Source organism: Dama dama, chromosome 24, assembly GCF_033118175.1.
Source record: "Dama dama isolate Ldn47 chromosome 24, ASM3311817v1, whole genome shotgun sequence".
In the NCBI taxonomy this organism is placed as follows: domain Eukaryota; kingdom Metazoa; phylum Chordata; class Mammalia; order Artiodactyla; family Cervidae; genus Dama; species Dama dama.
In genome coordinates this window covers 12,651,326-12,666,948 of record NC_083704.1, presented here as the reverse complement: position 1 = coordinate 12,666,948, position 15,623 = coordinate 12,651,326, and the positions used below count along the sequence as shown (strand labels likewise).

The 15,623-nt window shown below is 46.2% G+C and overlaps 1 protein-coding gene across 1 annotated transcript in view; it reads right to left on the bottom strand.

Annotated features, from left to right (window-relative positions):
- Positions 1 to 12,958: 12,958 nt before the first annotated feature.
- CMTM7 (CKLF like MARVEL transmembrane domain containing 7) overlaps positions 12,959 to 15,623 on the bottom strand; it is a 46,369-nt gene continuing 43,704 nt past the window's right edge. Inside the window, exons 4-5 of the mRNA XM_061127675.1 lie at positions 14,700 to 14,781; positions 12,959 to 13,101 (exon numbers count right to left, since the gene is read on the bottom strand). Of these exons, the coding sequence (XP_060983658.1) occupies positions 13,091 to 13,101; positions 14,700 to 14,781 (93 nt within the window). The 3' untranslated portion in view covers positions 12,959 to 13,090. The remainder of the gene's footprint in view (positions 13,102 to 14,699; positions 14,782 to 15,623) is intronic.

Here is a 15,623-nt window from a genome sequence, read left to right as displayed (position 1 = left end):
AATAGTGGGAGACTTTAATACCCCACTCACACCTATGGATAGATCAACTAAACAGAAAATTAGCAAGGAAACACAAACTTTAAATGATATAATGGACCACTTAGACCTAATTGATATCTATAGGACATTTCACCCCAAAAGAATGAATTTCACCTTTTTCTTAAGTACACACGGAACATTCTTCAGGACAGATCACAGCCTGGGCCATAAATCCAGCCTTGGTAAATTCAAAAAAGTTGAAATCATTTCAAGCATCTTTTCTGATCACAATGAAGTAAGATTAGAGGTCAACTACAGGAAAAAAACTATTAAAAATACAAACATATGGAGGCTAAACAACATGCTTCTGAATAACCAACATATCACAGAAGACATAAAAAAAGAAATCAAAATACACATAGAAACAAATGACAATGAAAACATGACAACCCAAAACCTATGAGATTCATAGGGGAAGGTTCATAGCAATACAAGCTTACCTCAAGAAACAAGAGAAAAATCAAATAAATAACCTAACTTCACACCTAAAGCAACTAGAAAAAGAAGAAATGAAGAACCCCAGGGTTAGTAGAAGGAAGGAAATCTTAAAAATTAGGGCAGAAATAAATGAAAAAGAAACAAAGGAGACTATGGCAAAAATCAACAAAACTAAAAGCTGGATCGTTGAGAAGATAAATAAAAAAGACAAACCATTAGCCAGACTTATCATGAAAAAAGGGAGAAGAATCAAATCAACAAAATTAGAAAGAAAATGGAAAAATCACAACAGATAACACAGAAATACAAAGGATCATAGGAGACTACTATCAGCAGCTCTATGCCAATAAAATGGACAACATGGAAGAAATGGACGAATTCTTAGAAAAGCATAATGTTCCAAAACTAACCAGGAAGAAATAGAAAATCTCAACAGACCCATCACAAACATGGAAATAGAAACTGTAATCAAAAATCTTCCAACAAACAAAAGCCCAGGACCAGATGGCTTCACAGGTGAATTCTACCAAAATTTAGAGAAGAACTAACACCTATCCTACTCAAACTCTTCTAGAAAATTGCAGAGGCAGGTAAACTGCCAAACTCATTCTATAAGGCCACCATCACCCTAATACCAAAACCAGACAAAGATGCTCAAAAAAGAAAACTGCAGACCAGTATCACTGATGAACATAGATGCAAAAATCCTTAACAAAATTCTAGCAAACAGAATCCAACAACATATTAAAAAGATCATACATCATGACCAAGTGGGCTTTATCCCAGGGATGCAAGGATTCTTCAATATTTGCAAATTAATCAATGTGATACACCACATTAACAAATTGAAAGATAAAAACCATATGATTATCTGAATAGATGCAGAGAAAGCCTTTGACAAAATTCAACACTCATTTATGATTAAAACTCTCCAAAAAGCAGGAATAGAAGGAACATACCTCAACATAATAAAAGCTATATATGACAAACCCACAGCAAGCATCACCCTCAATGGTGAAAAATTGAAAGCATTTCCCCTGAAATCAGGCACAAGACAAGGGTGCCCAGTCTCACCACTACTATTCAACATAGTGTTGGAAGTTTTGGCCACAGCAATCAGAGCAGAAAAAGAAATAAAAGGAATCCAGACTGGAAAAAGAAGTAAAACTCTCACTGTTTGCAGATGACATGATCCTCTACATAGAAAACCCTAAAGACATCAGCAGAAAATTACTAGAGCTAATCAATGAACATAGTAAAGTTGCACAATATAAAATTAACACAGAGAAATCCCTTGCATTCCTACACACTAACAATGAGAGAACAGAAAGAGAAATTAAGGAAACAATTCCATTCGCCATTGCAATGAAAAGAATAAAATACTTAGGAATATATATACCTAAAGAAACAAAAGACCTATAAATAGAAAACTATAAAACACTGATGAAAGAAGTCAAAGATGACACAAATAGATGGAGAAATATACCATGTTCATGGATTGGAAGAATCAATATAGTGAAAATGAATATACTATCCAAAGCAATTTATAGATTCAATGCAATCCCTATCAAGCTACCAACAGCGTTTTTCAGAGAACTAGAACAAATAATTTCACAATTTGTATGGAAATACAAAAAGCCTTGAATAGCCAAAGCAATCTTGAGAAAGAAGAGTGGAACTGGAGGAATCAACTTGCCTGACTTCATACTATACAAAACTATAGTCATTAAGACAGTATGGTACTGGCACAAAGACAGAAATATAGATCAATGGAACAGAATAGAAAGCCCAGAGATAAATCCACGTACCTATGGACACCTTATCTTTGACAAAGGAGGCAAGGATATACAATGGAAAAAAGACAACCACTTTAAAAAGTGGTGCTGGGAAAACTGATCAACCACTTGTAAAAGAATGAAACTAGAACACTTTCTAACACCATACACAAAAATAAACTCAAAATGGATTAAAGATTTAAATGTAAGACCAGAAACTATAAAACTCCAAGAAGAAAACATAGGCAAAACACTCTGACGTAAATCACAGCAGAATCCTCTACAACCCACCTCCCAGAGTAATGGAAATAAAAGTAAAAATAAACAAATGGGACCTAATCAAACATAAAAGCTTTTGCACAATGAAGGAAACTATAAGCAAAGTAAAAAGACAGCCTTCAGAATGGGAGAAAATAATAGCAAATGAAGCAACTGACAGAGAATTAATCTCAAAAATATACAAGCAGCTCATGTAGCTCAATTCCGGAAAAATCAACGATCCAAACAAAAAATGGACCAAAGAACTAAACAGACATTCCTCCTAAGAAGACATACAGATGGCTGACAAACACATGAAAAGATGTTCAACATCACTCATTATCAAAGAAATGCAAATCAAAACCACAATGAGGTACCATCTCATGCAGGTCAGAATGGCTGCTATCCAAAAGTCTACAAACAATGAATGCTGGAGAGGGTGCAGAGAAAAGGGAAGGAACCCTCTTACACTGTTGATGGGAATGTAAACTAGTACAGCCACTATGGAGAACAGTGTGGAGATTTCTTAAAAACTGGAAATAGAACTGCCTTATGACCCAGCAATCCCACTGCTGGGCATACACACCAAGGAAACCAGAATTGAAAGAGACATGTGTACCCTAATGTTCATCGCAGCACTGTTTACAATAGCTAGGACATGAGGCAACCTAGATGTCCATCAGCAGACGAATGGATAAGAAAGCTGTGGCACATATACACAATGGAATATTACTCAGCTATTAAAAAGAATGCATTTGAATCAGTTCTAATGAGGTGGATGAAACTGGGGCCTATCATATAGAGTGAAGTAAGCCAGAAAGAAAAACACCAACACAGTATATTAACGCATATATAAGGAATTTAGAAAGATGGTAACAATGACCCTATATGTGAGACAGCAAAAGAGACACAGATGTAAAGAACAGACTTTTGGACTCTGTGGGAGAAGGTGAGGGTGGGATGATTTGAGAAAACCGCATTGAAACATGTATATTACCATATGTGACATCGATTGCCAGTCCAGGTTCGATGCATGAGACAGGGCACTCAGGGCTGGTGCCCTGGAATGACTCTTAGGGATGGGATGGGGAGGGAGGTAGGAGGGAGGTTCAGGATGGGGGACACATGTACACCCAAGACTGATTCATGTCAATGTATGACAAAAACCACTACAATATTTTAAAGTAATTAGCCTCCAATTAAAACACATTAAAAAAAAGACTGTCATACAATGTGAAGTCCAAAAAAGACAAATGTATAATATTGTTTATATGTGGAATCTAGAAAAAAATGGTACAAATGAACTTATTTGTAAAGCAGAAATAAAGTCACAGATGTAAAAATACAAACTTATCATTACCAAGGGGGGGAGATGTGGGATGAATTGGGAGACTGGGGTCGACATATACATACTACTACGTATAAAATATATAACTAGTGAGAACGAACTGTATAGCTCACAGAACTCTATTCATGCTATGTGGTGACCTAAAATAGGAAGGACTCCAAAAAAGAGAGAAAATATGTGTATATACATAGCTGATTCACTTTGCTGTATAGCAGAAGCCAATACAACATTGTAAAGCAACTAAACTCCAATAAAATTTTTTATTTTTAAAGCCCAGGAGCTGGAATCAGTATATTTTTCTATTGTGCTAACTCAGTCTTTTTGAGCCATTTCTCCAATAAGCTCCCAAAATGAGAGGAAATGAACCTCCAGGACCTTCCACGCTTGTCTTGATTGACCACTGGCCCTTGGGACCCTGCAGCAGCTTAGGTGAAGGTGAGATTTTTGACATCATGAGAACTAGAATATTGGGGTAAGGACATTTGAAACTGCTGGTCCATGTTTGTAAAAAGAAAAAAAGTTACCCATTTCCCCTTGACCTCAGTGCACTTCTGGGGTCAGCCATGTTCACACCTGATCAGCTGAGATGTGTCACCCCCACCTCGGGGATGATCCAGATCATCTTCCTTTCTGGCCCAGGAGTTGCTACTTTCCAATGATGTAGACAGTGGGCAGGGGAGGGTGACCATAGAACATCTGGGACAAAGTGGTCAAGTTTATCTACATAGATTTGAACAAAATGAAACATCCACCCATTCACCTGCTGAGATCAAAGCAGGTGCAAAAGCCCTTGAATGCGTAGGAGCTCAGGTAGACAGAGGGGCTAATCACTCTTGTACAAGCAGCCAATAGGTGAAGACAGACCAGGTGGCCTTGTGAAAGACCTCACTGAGGACTCTAGGATAGTGGACCAACGATACAAGTCTTTGCAGTGAAGAGTTACTTCCATGATTCCTCATTGGACATCTCAAGCTTTATGGTTGTTCCGTTACAACCATGGTGGACTTGAGCATAGTCCATTGGTCTGCAGTAGGGGTGATGGCTCCACCTGCAATGCAGGAGACCCAGGTTTGAACTCTGGGTCAGGAAGATACCCTGGAGAAGGAAAAGGCAACTCAATCCAGTATTCTTGCCTGGGAAATCCCATGGAGAGAGGAGCCCGGCAGGCTACAGTCCATGGGGTCATCTGTGACTTAGCAACTAAACAACAAGAGGTAGTGGCCACACATGTTGGTTTTTTCCACGTATGTTTGTCTCAACACTGTTCTCTAGGTGTGGTTATTTCATATAACTATACATTTAATGTAAATACTGAATCTGAAAACTGTTATGTTTCCAAGGGGAGGTCATCCAATATATGGGATCTCTTTACAAATCCAGTCCTGGGGGCCCAAAGACCTGACCATTAAAGCTGGGACATAAGTGACTATTCATGAGCTGATATACAGATATTGTTCATTAATTCCTGGGAGAGCAGGGGTGGGCAATGTACTCTGACTAGAAAGTCCCACGTGAAGCTCAGCTTATCACAGGGGACACCCACTGCTGCAGGCCATCAGCTGTTTGCCTTTACTGAAAGGCTCTAGCATTATAGAGGACCTGCTCACCTTGGAGCTGGATGGGCTTCTTCACTGACCCTTGTCAGCTTCCTTCCTTCCATGAAGGAAGACACCTGTTGGTGAAGTTAAAGGCTTAGGGACTGGGCTTAATTGCAAGATCCATAGTGTTTTCACGACAGAACTTCCTAGAGCTCATCCCACCTATGGAATTTAGTTCAGACTTGCAGGATGTCAAGTTGGAGGCTGTTTTGACCAGAGGTTAGTCACGTTCACAGTCGCTTCTCAATGGCAGGAGGAAGTTCTCAAATTCAAAAGCTCAACCACACTGGAGAAGGAAACAGCAACCCACTCCAGTATTCTATTCTTGCTTGGGAAATCCCATGGATATAGGAGCCGGGTGGGCTATAGTTCATGGGGTCAAAAAGAGCAGCTGAGTAGCTTTCACTTCACCTCTATATACACATAACTTTAATATCATACCCATTGAGCAAAATAAGTTTCATAAAGGTGTTTCAGATCTTACTTAAACTAAATTAGACCTTTTGTATCCAGAACAACAACAATGTTCAAAATTTCAGATGTTTTATTATTGTATTAGTCCAATATTAAACATTTTAAATGCCTGTTCATAAGACTTGTTTTTAATAAGTTTATCTTTAGTGTATTATTTTCCAAATAAATACAATAAACAAACATCTTGTTTTCTTAACACACACACACACACACACACAAACTCAACCACACACGTAAAAAAAAAAAATGGTATCTGTGAGGTGATGGATGTGTTAACCTGACTATGGTAATCATTTCAGAAAGTAGACATATGTCAAACCACCACGTTGTCTCCTTTAAATATGTAACTTTTCATTTGTCTATTATACTTTTTTTTTGGCCAAAATTTCTTCAACCTCTATATTCTTCGGGCTAGTCTATTATACTTCTTATTAAAACACCACCTCCAGCTCAGAGGGCCAGGAGAACCAGAGGAACCGTAGTGGTAAAAGGCCTCCATCAGCTGTGCAATGAGTAACAAGCACCTGTTACTCATTGGTTTGAGGGAGGTGCTAGGGTAGGGTGCCTAAAGGGCTTCCAAGATTATTGGATATTGGGGCCCTCATTCAAATACGGCCACAGGTCTGACGTCTGGGGGTGGAGGTTACAGGAATATTCCCAGGTTTGGGATGTACTGTCTCTAATTAGACAATATGCGACGGGGCCAGTGGAGCTGGGATTTTTGCCGCAATTTGTGGTTGCAACCAAGTTTCTTGTTAATTGATTGTGAAATGTCTCTTTGAGCTGTGATGCAGCTCCCAAGAGGGCTACTTGGAAGGCAGCCGAGGGGAGCGTGGGTGACTAAGCAAAAGCAGTTTGGCCTGTGAAGCCATTATAGAGACGCCTGCACACCCACCAACAGTTCCCATGGTAACAAGTTGTGTGTCCAAACCACTGATGCTCTCTCACTGGAGATTCAGGGCCATAAGTGTATTGTGTGCTACACCAGGTGGAAGCAAACAGGTTTCATCTATCCCTTGCCGCCACCCTCAACCCCCATTAAAAGAATAAACTACCAGCCATACCCCAGACTGCAGACTTAAGAGCCAGGTTATGAGGGAAGCGGCAGCTCCGTCCACGTTGGGAGCGTCGAGCGTGGCGGAAATGAACGTGGCCACCTTCTTACCGAAGCACCCAGAGTCCACAGTAAAGCTCCCGGCTCCCATCGGCCTGACAGTGGGGGTGCAGCTCCCGAGGAAGCGTGGAAACTCCGTGCTGCACCCCTGGCCATCCGAAACCTCGGGTGAAAAGACCGTGGACCCTTTCTTCTCCCAGGAAGAAGGCGCTGTGTCAAACTGTAACGCTCGGCGAACTTTACGGGGAAAAGCCCATCCTGGAACCTGCATCTGACTCTTAGAGGAGCCACCAACAGTGGATGCAACGAGTGGATCCCGTGAGCAGGTTCTTCTGAAAGAGAGGCAAGCACAGTCCAGGCCAAAGCCAACCAAACACCCCCCACAAAACTACAGCCAGTACTCCGTAAGCTCAGGAGCATGCAGGGCTTCCCCCTGCGTGGGGTGAAGCCGGAGAGCCGACCCATACCTGAGTCTTGTCCCCGCTCGTCCCATGGCTTAGGTTCACCGGGTCTCAGCGGGGTCAGCTCGCACCGAGCAGGTCTTCGCGCGCAGGACTCGTGGGCTCACTCCAGGTTCTTGCGTTGTTTCCTTTGCGCAGGCTCACGGCTCCTCCGGTCCGCTCCGCCCGCCCCTTTTATCGCTGTCAATCACCTGCCTTGGCCATTAGTTGTAAAATAGATTCATTTGCACAGCGGTTTTCCTGGGTTGCCTTCTTCCCGGCATTCAGTGGCCTCCTTACCCAGGATTTTTATTGGGAAGGTGACTCACTTCTTGTCCAAACGACTCGCTCGTTTGCGAATCTTGGTGGCTTTCTGCCCACCCACTTCTTGCAGGGGGCCGTAGGGGGTTGTCCCTGGCCGTTCACCGCTCCCTCCAGGCTATGTATTTTCTTTCCTCGGGAGAGTCAGATGCTCTGAGCTGCAACCACTGGGGTCAGCAACCTTCACTACTGTCTTCCAAGGTCGCCCCTCAGTAAGGCAGTTAGTTGGCGCAGCTGCGGCCTATTTTTGGCTTGTACTCACAGACCCAGATGGACCCCTACCTGGGCAGCGCAGCCAGTAGGAGGCTGCCGAACGGACCACCCTGTGTGAGCGTGTGCAGGGTCCCATGGGAGACACTGTATGAACTCTGCCTCAGCACAGTCTGGGCTCTCCTGGTGCTCAGACGGTAAAGAATCCGCCCGCAATGCAGGAAACCTGGGTTTGATCCCTGGGTCGGGAAGATCCCCTGGAGGAGGGTGTGGCAACCGATTCCAGTATTTTTGCCTGGAGAATCCCATGGACAGAGGAGCCTGGCGGGCTACAGTCCATGGGGTCGCAAGGAGTCGGACACGACTGAGCGACTGACACAGACCAGTCTGTCCCGGGTGAGGAGGACGAATGTATCCACTGACCGCTGTGTCCAATTAGCCAGCATCCCCCTACGGGCAGGAACTCTCGTGTAGCTGCGGGCTGCACACCCACGGCGGGGTCCACGGGAAAGCTCTGGTGTGGCAGTCAAAAGCTGTCGGGGAAGCCTGCGGCCCAGCTCTGTGCTTGCGCTGGAGTGAAACTGGTCACAGCCTTTGCGGGGCAGACACGTGGTCCCTGTCTGGATTAAGAGATGGTGCGAAAAAGGGCCGAGAGGATGCCAAGTGTTGCCTGAAAGGCGGTGGGGGCGCGGGGTGTGTGTGTGTGTGTGTGTGTGTGTGTGTGTGTGTGTGTGTGTGTGTGTCTGTTACAGCAACACAATGAAAGGATGACCTACGGCATAGGGTCCTTTTTGTTTAATTATAAAGAATTGCCACACTTATATCTGCACTTTTTAGGCAATACATCGAGCGACACTAGAATTATGCGATAAGAAAAGCAAAGGTGGGGTGAATGGAGATTTCCAAAGGAAGGAGAACCAGGAGCTGGGATGGGGTGGGAAGCGTGTAGTTACAGTTAAATGTGGTCAGAAGCTGTGTGGTCAGAAGCCAGTGATCAGTGCGTGAGCATCACTAACTAGGGGATTATGATGCGTCTGAGTGCCTGAGGTTCCAATAAAACCTGCAAGCTGTGCTTCTGATCCCGAACCCTGGATTAGGATGTCTTGGCTCTCCGGGCCGGGCGGCGCTCCCCAAGGCCACCAGAAGGAGGCGCTGCGGGCGCGGGGAGCTGAGCAGCCACCTGCGGGGCCGGGTGCTTTTCCGCAGAAGGAAGCCGAGCCCGCGGGGAGCAGAGGCGCTGCTCGGGCGGGGGACCCGGCTCCCCGGGGAGGGCCCTGCCCGAGCGGGCGCAGGAAGCAGCTGACTTCCTGCGCCCCCGCGCCTCCCCTGCCTGCCCGAGGACCCCTACTAGGAGTCGGGGGTGCTCTGCAAACTAGTTGCAGCCAGCCCACGCAAGTTTTATTTGGCCTAAAAACCCAGATTTCTACTTCTCTCAGTCACGTGGGGCTTTTGGCGACTCCGGCGGCGCTTGCGGCTGCCCCTCCACGTGCATCCCCGGCCCGGCGTTTCTTTTTCCTTTTTTGATAGCTTCGACCAGATCAATAGCTTTCTGGCTATTGACTGTTTAATCCGGCTTCAGAACTGAATCCGGCGCAAGACTTCATACCTTAGCGTTTCCTTCTTTGCACAACTCTATACAGAGTTAATCATGGTCTCTTTTTCTTGACAGTGAATCCCCAACAAGCTATCAGTTGCCTCAGTCTGCTTACAAGGTCCAGAGGCACCAGGTATTGTCACCGCGGCCTCCTGAGGAAGTTTCTCCTGGTGTTTTTGCCTTCTACAACCTGAACTGGTCACCCTGTCCATTTGTCTGGTGTCTAATGGGCAGCCATGCAGCTCCCTTCAGCTCAAGGGGTGCCTCTTTTTTTTTAAAGCAGATAAGTCCCCCATGTCAATCTAAATCACACATCAAATTCCATTATATAAAACTGGAAATATGGCATTCATATAAATTACTCATTTACATTTATAACACCGACTTCTAATGAAGTCAGTCTATGAGAGTAATGAGGTTAACTGGAACAACATACCATTTGGAGGAAGGCGCTAAATGGGGCTGTAGCCTCTTCTGTTCATTCACCTATCTGTTTTAGTGGCTGGTGCTGGAGGAAGCCTGGCTTGCCCAGGATATCCTGGAAGGTTCTCAGAAGTTCACCTCCCATTCCTAGTGTCTCCCTGGACCAGCCAAGGTGCAAGGCCAGCCTTCTAGGGCTGTGTGAGGCGGGGTTCCCACTGTCAGCATTTGCCGTCAACAGAGGAGTGTGCATCTTAAGATATTAATATATATTTTGCACATAACATTGATATCCAGGGACTTCGTTGATGGGCTAGTGGTAAAAATTCTGCCTTGCAATGTAGGGGACCAGGGTTCAACCCCTGGTTGGGGAACTAAGATCCCACATGCCTTGGGCAACTAAGCCAGTGTTCTGCAACTACTGAGGCTTGATGCCACAACTAGAGAGTTTGAGTGGGCAAGGAAAAGATCCAAGTGCCTCAACTAAGACCTAACACTGCCAGATTAATGAGTTAATTTTAAAAATAGGGTAACTTTCTTTAAAAAATTTAAAATAAAGATTGACCTCTGTGAACCCCTGTTCACTGCTACAGTTCAGAAACCGCCCTACAGTGGGGAGGAAGTGGTACCCAAAGGCCTGCGGTATTTCCATGGCAACAGAAGGTAGCAACCCAGGCTAGAGAAGAGGCCTGGGAGGTGGTGGCACAGGGAGTGGGCTAGCTTCGGGTCACCTGAGCATCCTGATGCTTCAGCCCAGGCTGAGAATGGAGCCTTCAAGTTCAGGCCGAGCCTCCCGGTCCAGGGTGAGGACCTGGACTCAAACCCCATCTCCAGCCCTGACCTCATGTGCCCTCGGCTTTCTCCTGGGGTCTCCCCACTCCTCCGCCTGGCCTTCAGGACAGATGGGCTTCCTCATGGGGCTCCTGGAGGAAGGGGCGGTTCTGTGGCCGCACCTGGGAGCCTCAGTGAGCAGAAGTCTTTTCTTGTGGATGGTGAGGAAACGTCTGTGCAGAGGCCTGCCCGAAGGAGGGCACCACCTCACCTTCCAGGTCCCTCCCCAGGGCTCTGCCGCCTGTTCGTGGGAGACCATGTGGGCTGACCCACTTTGGTCTCACCTCCCAGGGTCCCTGATGCCACAGATGTCAACACCCTTTCCTGGGTCTGCAGTGGTCGTGGTGAGCTAAGACTGGCTCTGGGTCCTTGGGGCAGGTCTCATGCCCCCTGAAGTGGAAGCGAGGAGTCATAACCATCCTCCCACTATGGGTCCAAACATCCCTCCTCTCATATCTCCGCTTGGTCCAGCCTGGCTGGGACTGCTTGGTGGGTCACCTCCCCATGCTGGGAGCTGGGGTGGTGGGGACAGAGTTTGGCTTGCTCGTGGGCACTGCCCCTGAGATGACAGACCTGTTTTCTCTAGACCCGCAAGTCTTAGCTGTTAGAACATGGTGCTGGCCTCTGCTGGACTGTGGTGCCTGCTGTGGGTGGGCAGAACTGTGTCTCTGTCTTTCTCCATTTCCCAAGAAGTTTGTCAGTTACTTAGGAGCCTTAGACAGAAGGTCCTGCGTTGCTTTAAGAGAAGAAAAACTCTTGGTGAAATATAGATAACATAAACGTTAACCATTTAAACAAATTTCAGGTGTTAATTACATTCAGATTAATGTGCAGCCATCACCACCATCTCCAGAATGTCTTCTTTTTTCTTTTGGTGGCATGTGAGTTCTTAGTTCCCCAACCAGGAGTCAAACTCACAGCCCCTGCAGTGGAAGTGAAGAGCCTACCCATTGGACTGCCAAGGAAGACCCAACCAGAACATAATATTCTCACCTTCCCAAAGGGAAACTGTACCTATCCATTGAAAGTGAAAGTGAAGTCGCTCAGTTGTGTCCCACTCTTTGACCCTGTGGACTGTAACCTACCAGGCTCCTCCTTCCATGGGATTCTCCAGGCGAGAATACTGGAGTGGGTTGCCATTTCCTTTTCCAGGGGATCTTCCCGACCCAGAGATCGAACCTGGATCTCCCGCATTGCAGGCAGACTCTTCAACCTCTTAAATACTCCCAATTCCGCCCTCCAGACTCTGGCAACCAATCACCATTTTACTTTGTCTCTGTGAACTTTGCCTACTCTAGGCACCTCATGTAACTAAAATCATAAGAGTATTTGTCCTTTAATGTCTGGCTCGTTTTACTTAACAGAATGTCTTCAAGGTTCATCCATGGTGTACCATGTGTCAAAATTTACTTTTTAAGGCTGCCCAAGTTGCTTTTTAGTCTTATGTGAATTATGCTGGCTTCCACCCTTAATATCAATGTACTTTGAAAATACACAAGTCTTCTGAGGCCAGGATGATATGCATTCTTTCCTCTTCTCCCCTCCAGAGGGCACATGAACGTCGTGGGTCCCCAGGTAGCACGCGCCTCACTCTGGTTGTACAGCCTTCTTCTAATTTAATAAGAACTCCTGCAATTGGCCAAGTCGACATTTTATTGAAAAACATACATACACAATGGGAAGAACAGGAAAGGGGCCGTGACACCTAGTTGGGGACCGGCTGACCGCATGGTGCTACCATGAGGCCTCGCTTTTAAGGAAGAGTGCACCTTCAAGACCGGATTTCCAAGCGAGATAAATTAGATGATGGCTGTGTTTTCAGAAGAGAGTTTAAGGCAGAGCCCCTCCCGAGGGCTGGGGAGAGGAACAGGCGTCACAGGAGTATTCAGAACCCCCTCCCCCCATCACCATAAGCGGAGGGGTGTCGGGGGGTGTGGGGGGCATCAGTCCCTGAGGCAGTTCTAAAGCTGGAGGAAGAGATCAGATTTTCCTGGCGGCTGCTTTTCTTTCCCAGACAGGGAGGCATATTCTCTGATGAAGTGTGGAAGGCTGGAGAGAGGGGCTGGACCCGCTTGGAAGCCGGAAGAGTCCTGCCTGCGCCTCCCACCCGGGGGATCCGGTGCGAGGCCCGAGACCCCGGTTTCTTCTGGGGTCGCCAGCTCATGACTCTCCATCCGCGGAGGCACACGTCCTGCAGGGCCTCCTACAGGGCTGGGGGAACCTGGGGGCGTCAGGCGGCGTCTGGGGGAAGGGAAGGGCAGGGTTGAGGGGGCCGGGCCCGCAGGGCTGCCCCGGGGCTGCGCATGCGCTGCGTTCCCCCGCCCACACCAAGGCTGTGGGAATTACTTTGGCTTTTTCAGTCCGGTTGTAAAAACGAAATAAAAGATTCCCCTCCCCTCTCCTCCCCACCCCAGGCTTCTTTCTCAGAGGTACTTGAACTCCTTTAGCTATTTCTTTCGGGTCTTCCTCCTAATTTTAACATATTTATATCAAGGTTGATTGATGTATCACTTTTAGACATTACCTATTAACTTTTTCACATTCTTTTTTCGTCATTCATTCTTTCTTAAACAGCCTCACAGGGATATAATTATTCTACCACACAGTTCACTCATTTAAAGTGTGCAATTCCGTGGTTTTCACTGTATTCACAGAATTGTACAACCATCCACACAATCTTAGAACAGTCTCATCGTGTCCCAAAAATCCCCAAACGCACACGCAGTCATTCCTGTATCCCCTGCCCCCAGCCCTAAGCAACCGGTACTCCACTCTCTGCCTCTGTGGATTTGTCTATTTTGGACATTTTTCCTAAAGGGAATCCTACCACCGTGGTCCTTGGTGACTGACTCTTCACCCAGCCTTCTGTTAGCTTTTTGCCAGTGAGAGTATTAGGAGGAGACTGAAGCTCTACTGTGGCAAGCACTCTGTAAGACTCTTTGATCTTTTTAATGTATGTTTTAAAAACAAAGAAAAGAATGAGCAAGAGTGCTATTCAAAGAAAGAAGTAAAGTATAGCTGGTTCAACTTTCAGCAATCCTATTTCTAGGAATTTATTCTAAAGGTGAAAAAACATTAGGTTATGTGTGTGGGGATATATTTACAAGGATGTTCATTACAGCACTGTTGAGTAGGAAAGAATTTTTAATTAAAAAAAAAAAAAATATATATATATATAATGTGCCCAAATAGGAGACAATTTCAGTGAACTACAATGCTGACATGCAAAGCAGCCAGTGCTACACCACCGAGCCATGAAGGATGCCAGAGCAGGACCCTTAATTATGTGGAGAAAGTGACTGATAAGGGGCTGGGCAGGAACAGAGGAGCAGTTTGCAAAATCATACACGAAGTCTGATCCTTTAATAAATGCACATCTCTTGGGACTTCCCGGGCGGTCCAGAGGTTAGGACTCTGTACCTCCACTGAAAGGAGCTTTGATCCTAGGTCAGGGAACTAAGCTCCCGTAAGCTGCATGGCACGGCCCAAAAAACAAAGGCACATTTCTCTCTTTGTATATTCAGAGCAAGGAAATGCTGAAGGGACAGATACCCAGCAGGTGCTATTTCTTGGTGGTGTGATAATGGTTTTTATTTAAGAAAAATTTTTTTAATTTCTATTTTCTAAATATACTACCTTTTATTTTTGTCATTAGGAAACTCATTTAGAGAAAATGCTTTGCCATCAAGAGAATGAGAATGTTGGGGTGACCCTGGGCACCATGGAGACAAGATGGTGCTCTGTCAGTGGTCCCCTACTGCCTAGCTCCAGAGCCCATATCCTCCCATTCCTGAGCACAGGGAACCTTCTTGGTCATCTGTATTCAGACCAGAACTCACCTGTGGACTGGGTCACGCACGAGATCTTGTAGGACAGCCACACGCTCGCCAGGCAGAGGAAGGTGGCCAGGAAACCGAAGATCTGCGCAAGAGAGAGGGGCCAGGAGGTGCCCAGGGCAAGGGCCAGTCACGCAGGCAGCCCTTTCAGCGGCTCATCCCTGTGCCTGTTTCCTGTACTGGCTGTGGCCGCGAGGGAGCCCGGGGACTCATCTGACCTGGCCACCTGTCCTCACGCAGGCACGGGGGTGATGCCCTGGCCCCAGTCAGGCCTGCAACTGGGTCGCAGCCAGGCCTCTGGGCACCACCTCTCACCTCTTCTCCAGACAACTACGTGCCCCCGCTCAGGTTTATGTTTACAACCCAGCTGGGGCCAAGCCACCAGTCTTTATCCTGGACTAATAAGACAGAAAAAGGAGGAACAGTACATTTTATTTGGGGCTCTTAACATTTAATGTTCAAATGGATCTTGGTATGGGGGCATCATATGCACTTCACCCATAAAGGCTTTCTGTTCTGTCTGGCTTCCCAGCTGTGTTGGAGCCAGAAGTTGAGGCCCCCATACCTGGCGCCAGGTTTACACATATTTAAGTAACATCAGGCTGAAATAAGTTCAAGCAGCATGCCTGTCCTTCCTGCGTTCCGCTGTGAGCACCTAGCCCTGCGCAGCCTTCTCATTTGTGGTAGGCAAAGGGCCTCCCGGGCTTCCCTGGTGGGGAAGTTCTTTACCTTCTTTACTTTCCCAGATGGTAAAGAATCTGCCAGCAATGCAGGAGACCCAGGTTCAATCACTGGGTCAGAAGATCCCCGGGAGAAGGAAATGGCTACCCACTCCTGTATTCCTGCTTGGAGAATTTCACAGACAGAGAAGCCTGGAGGGCTACAGTTCATGGGATCACAAAGAATCGGACATGACTGAGTGACTAA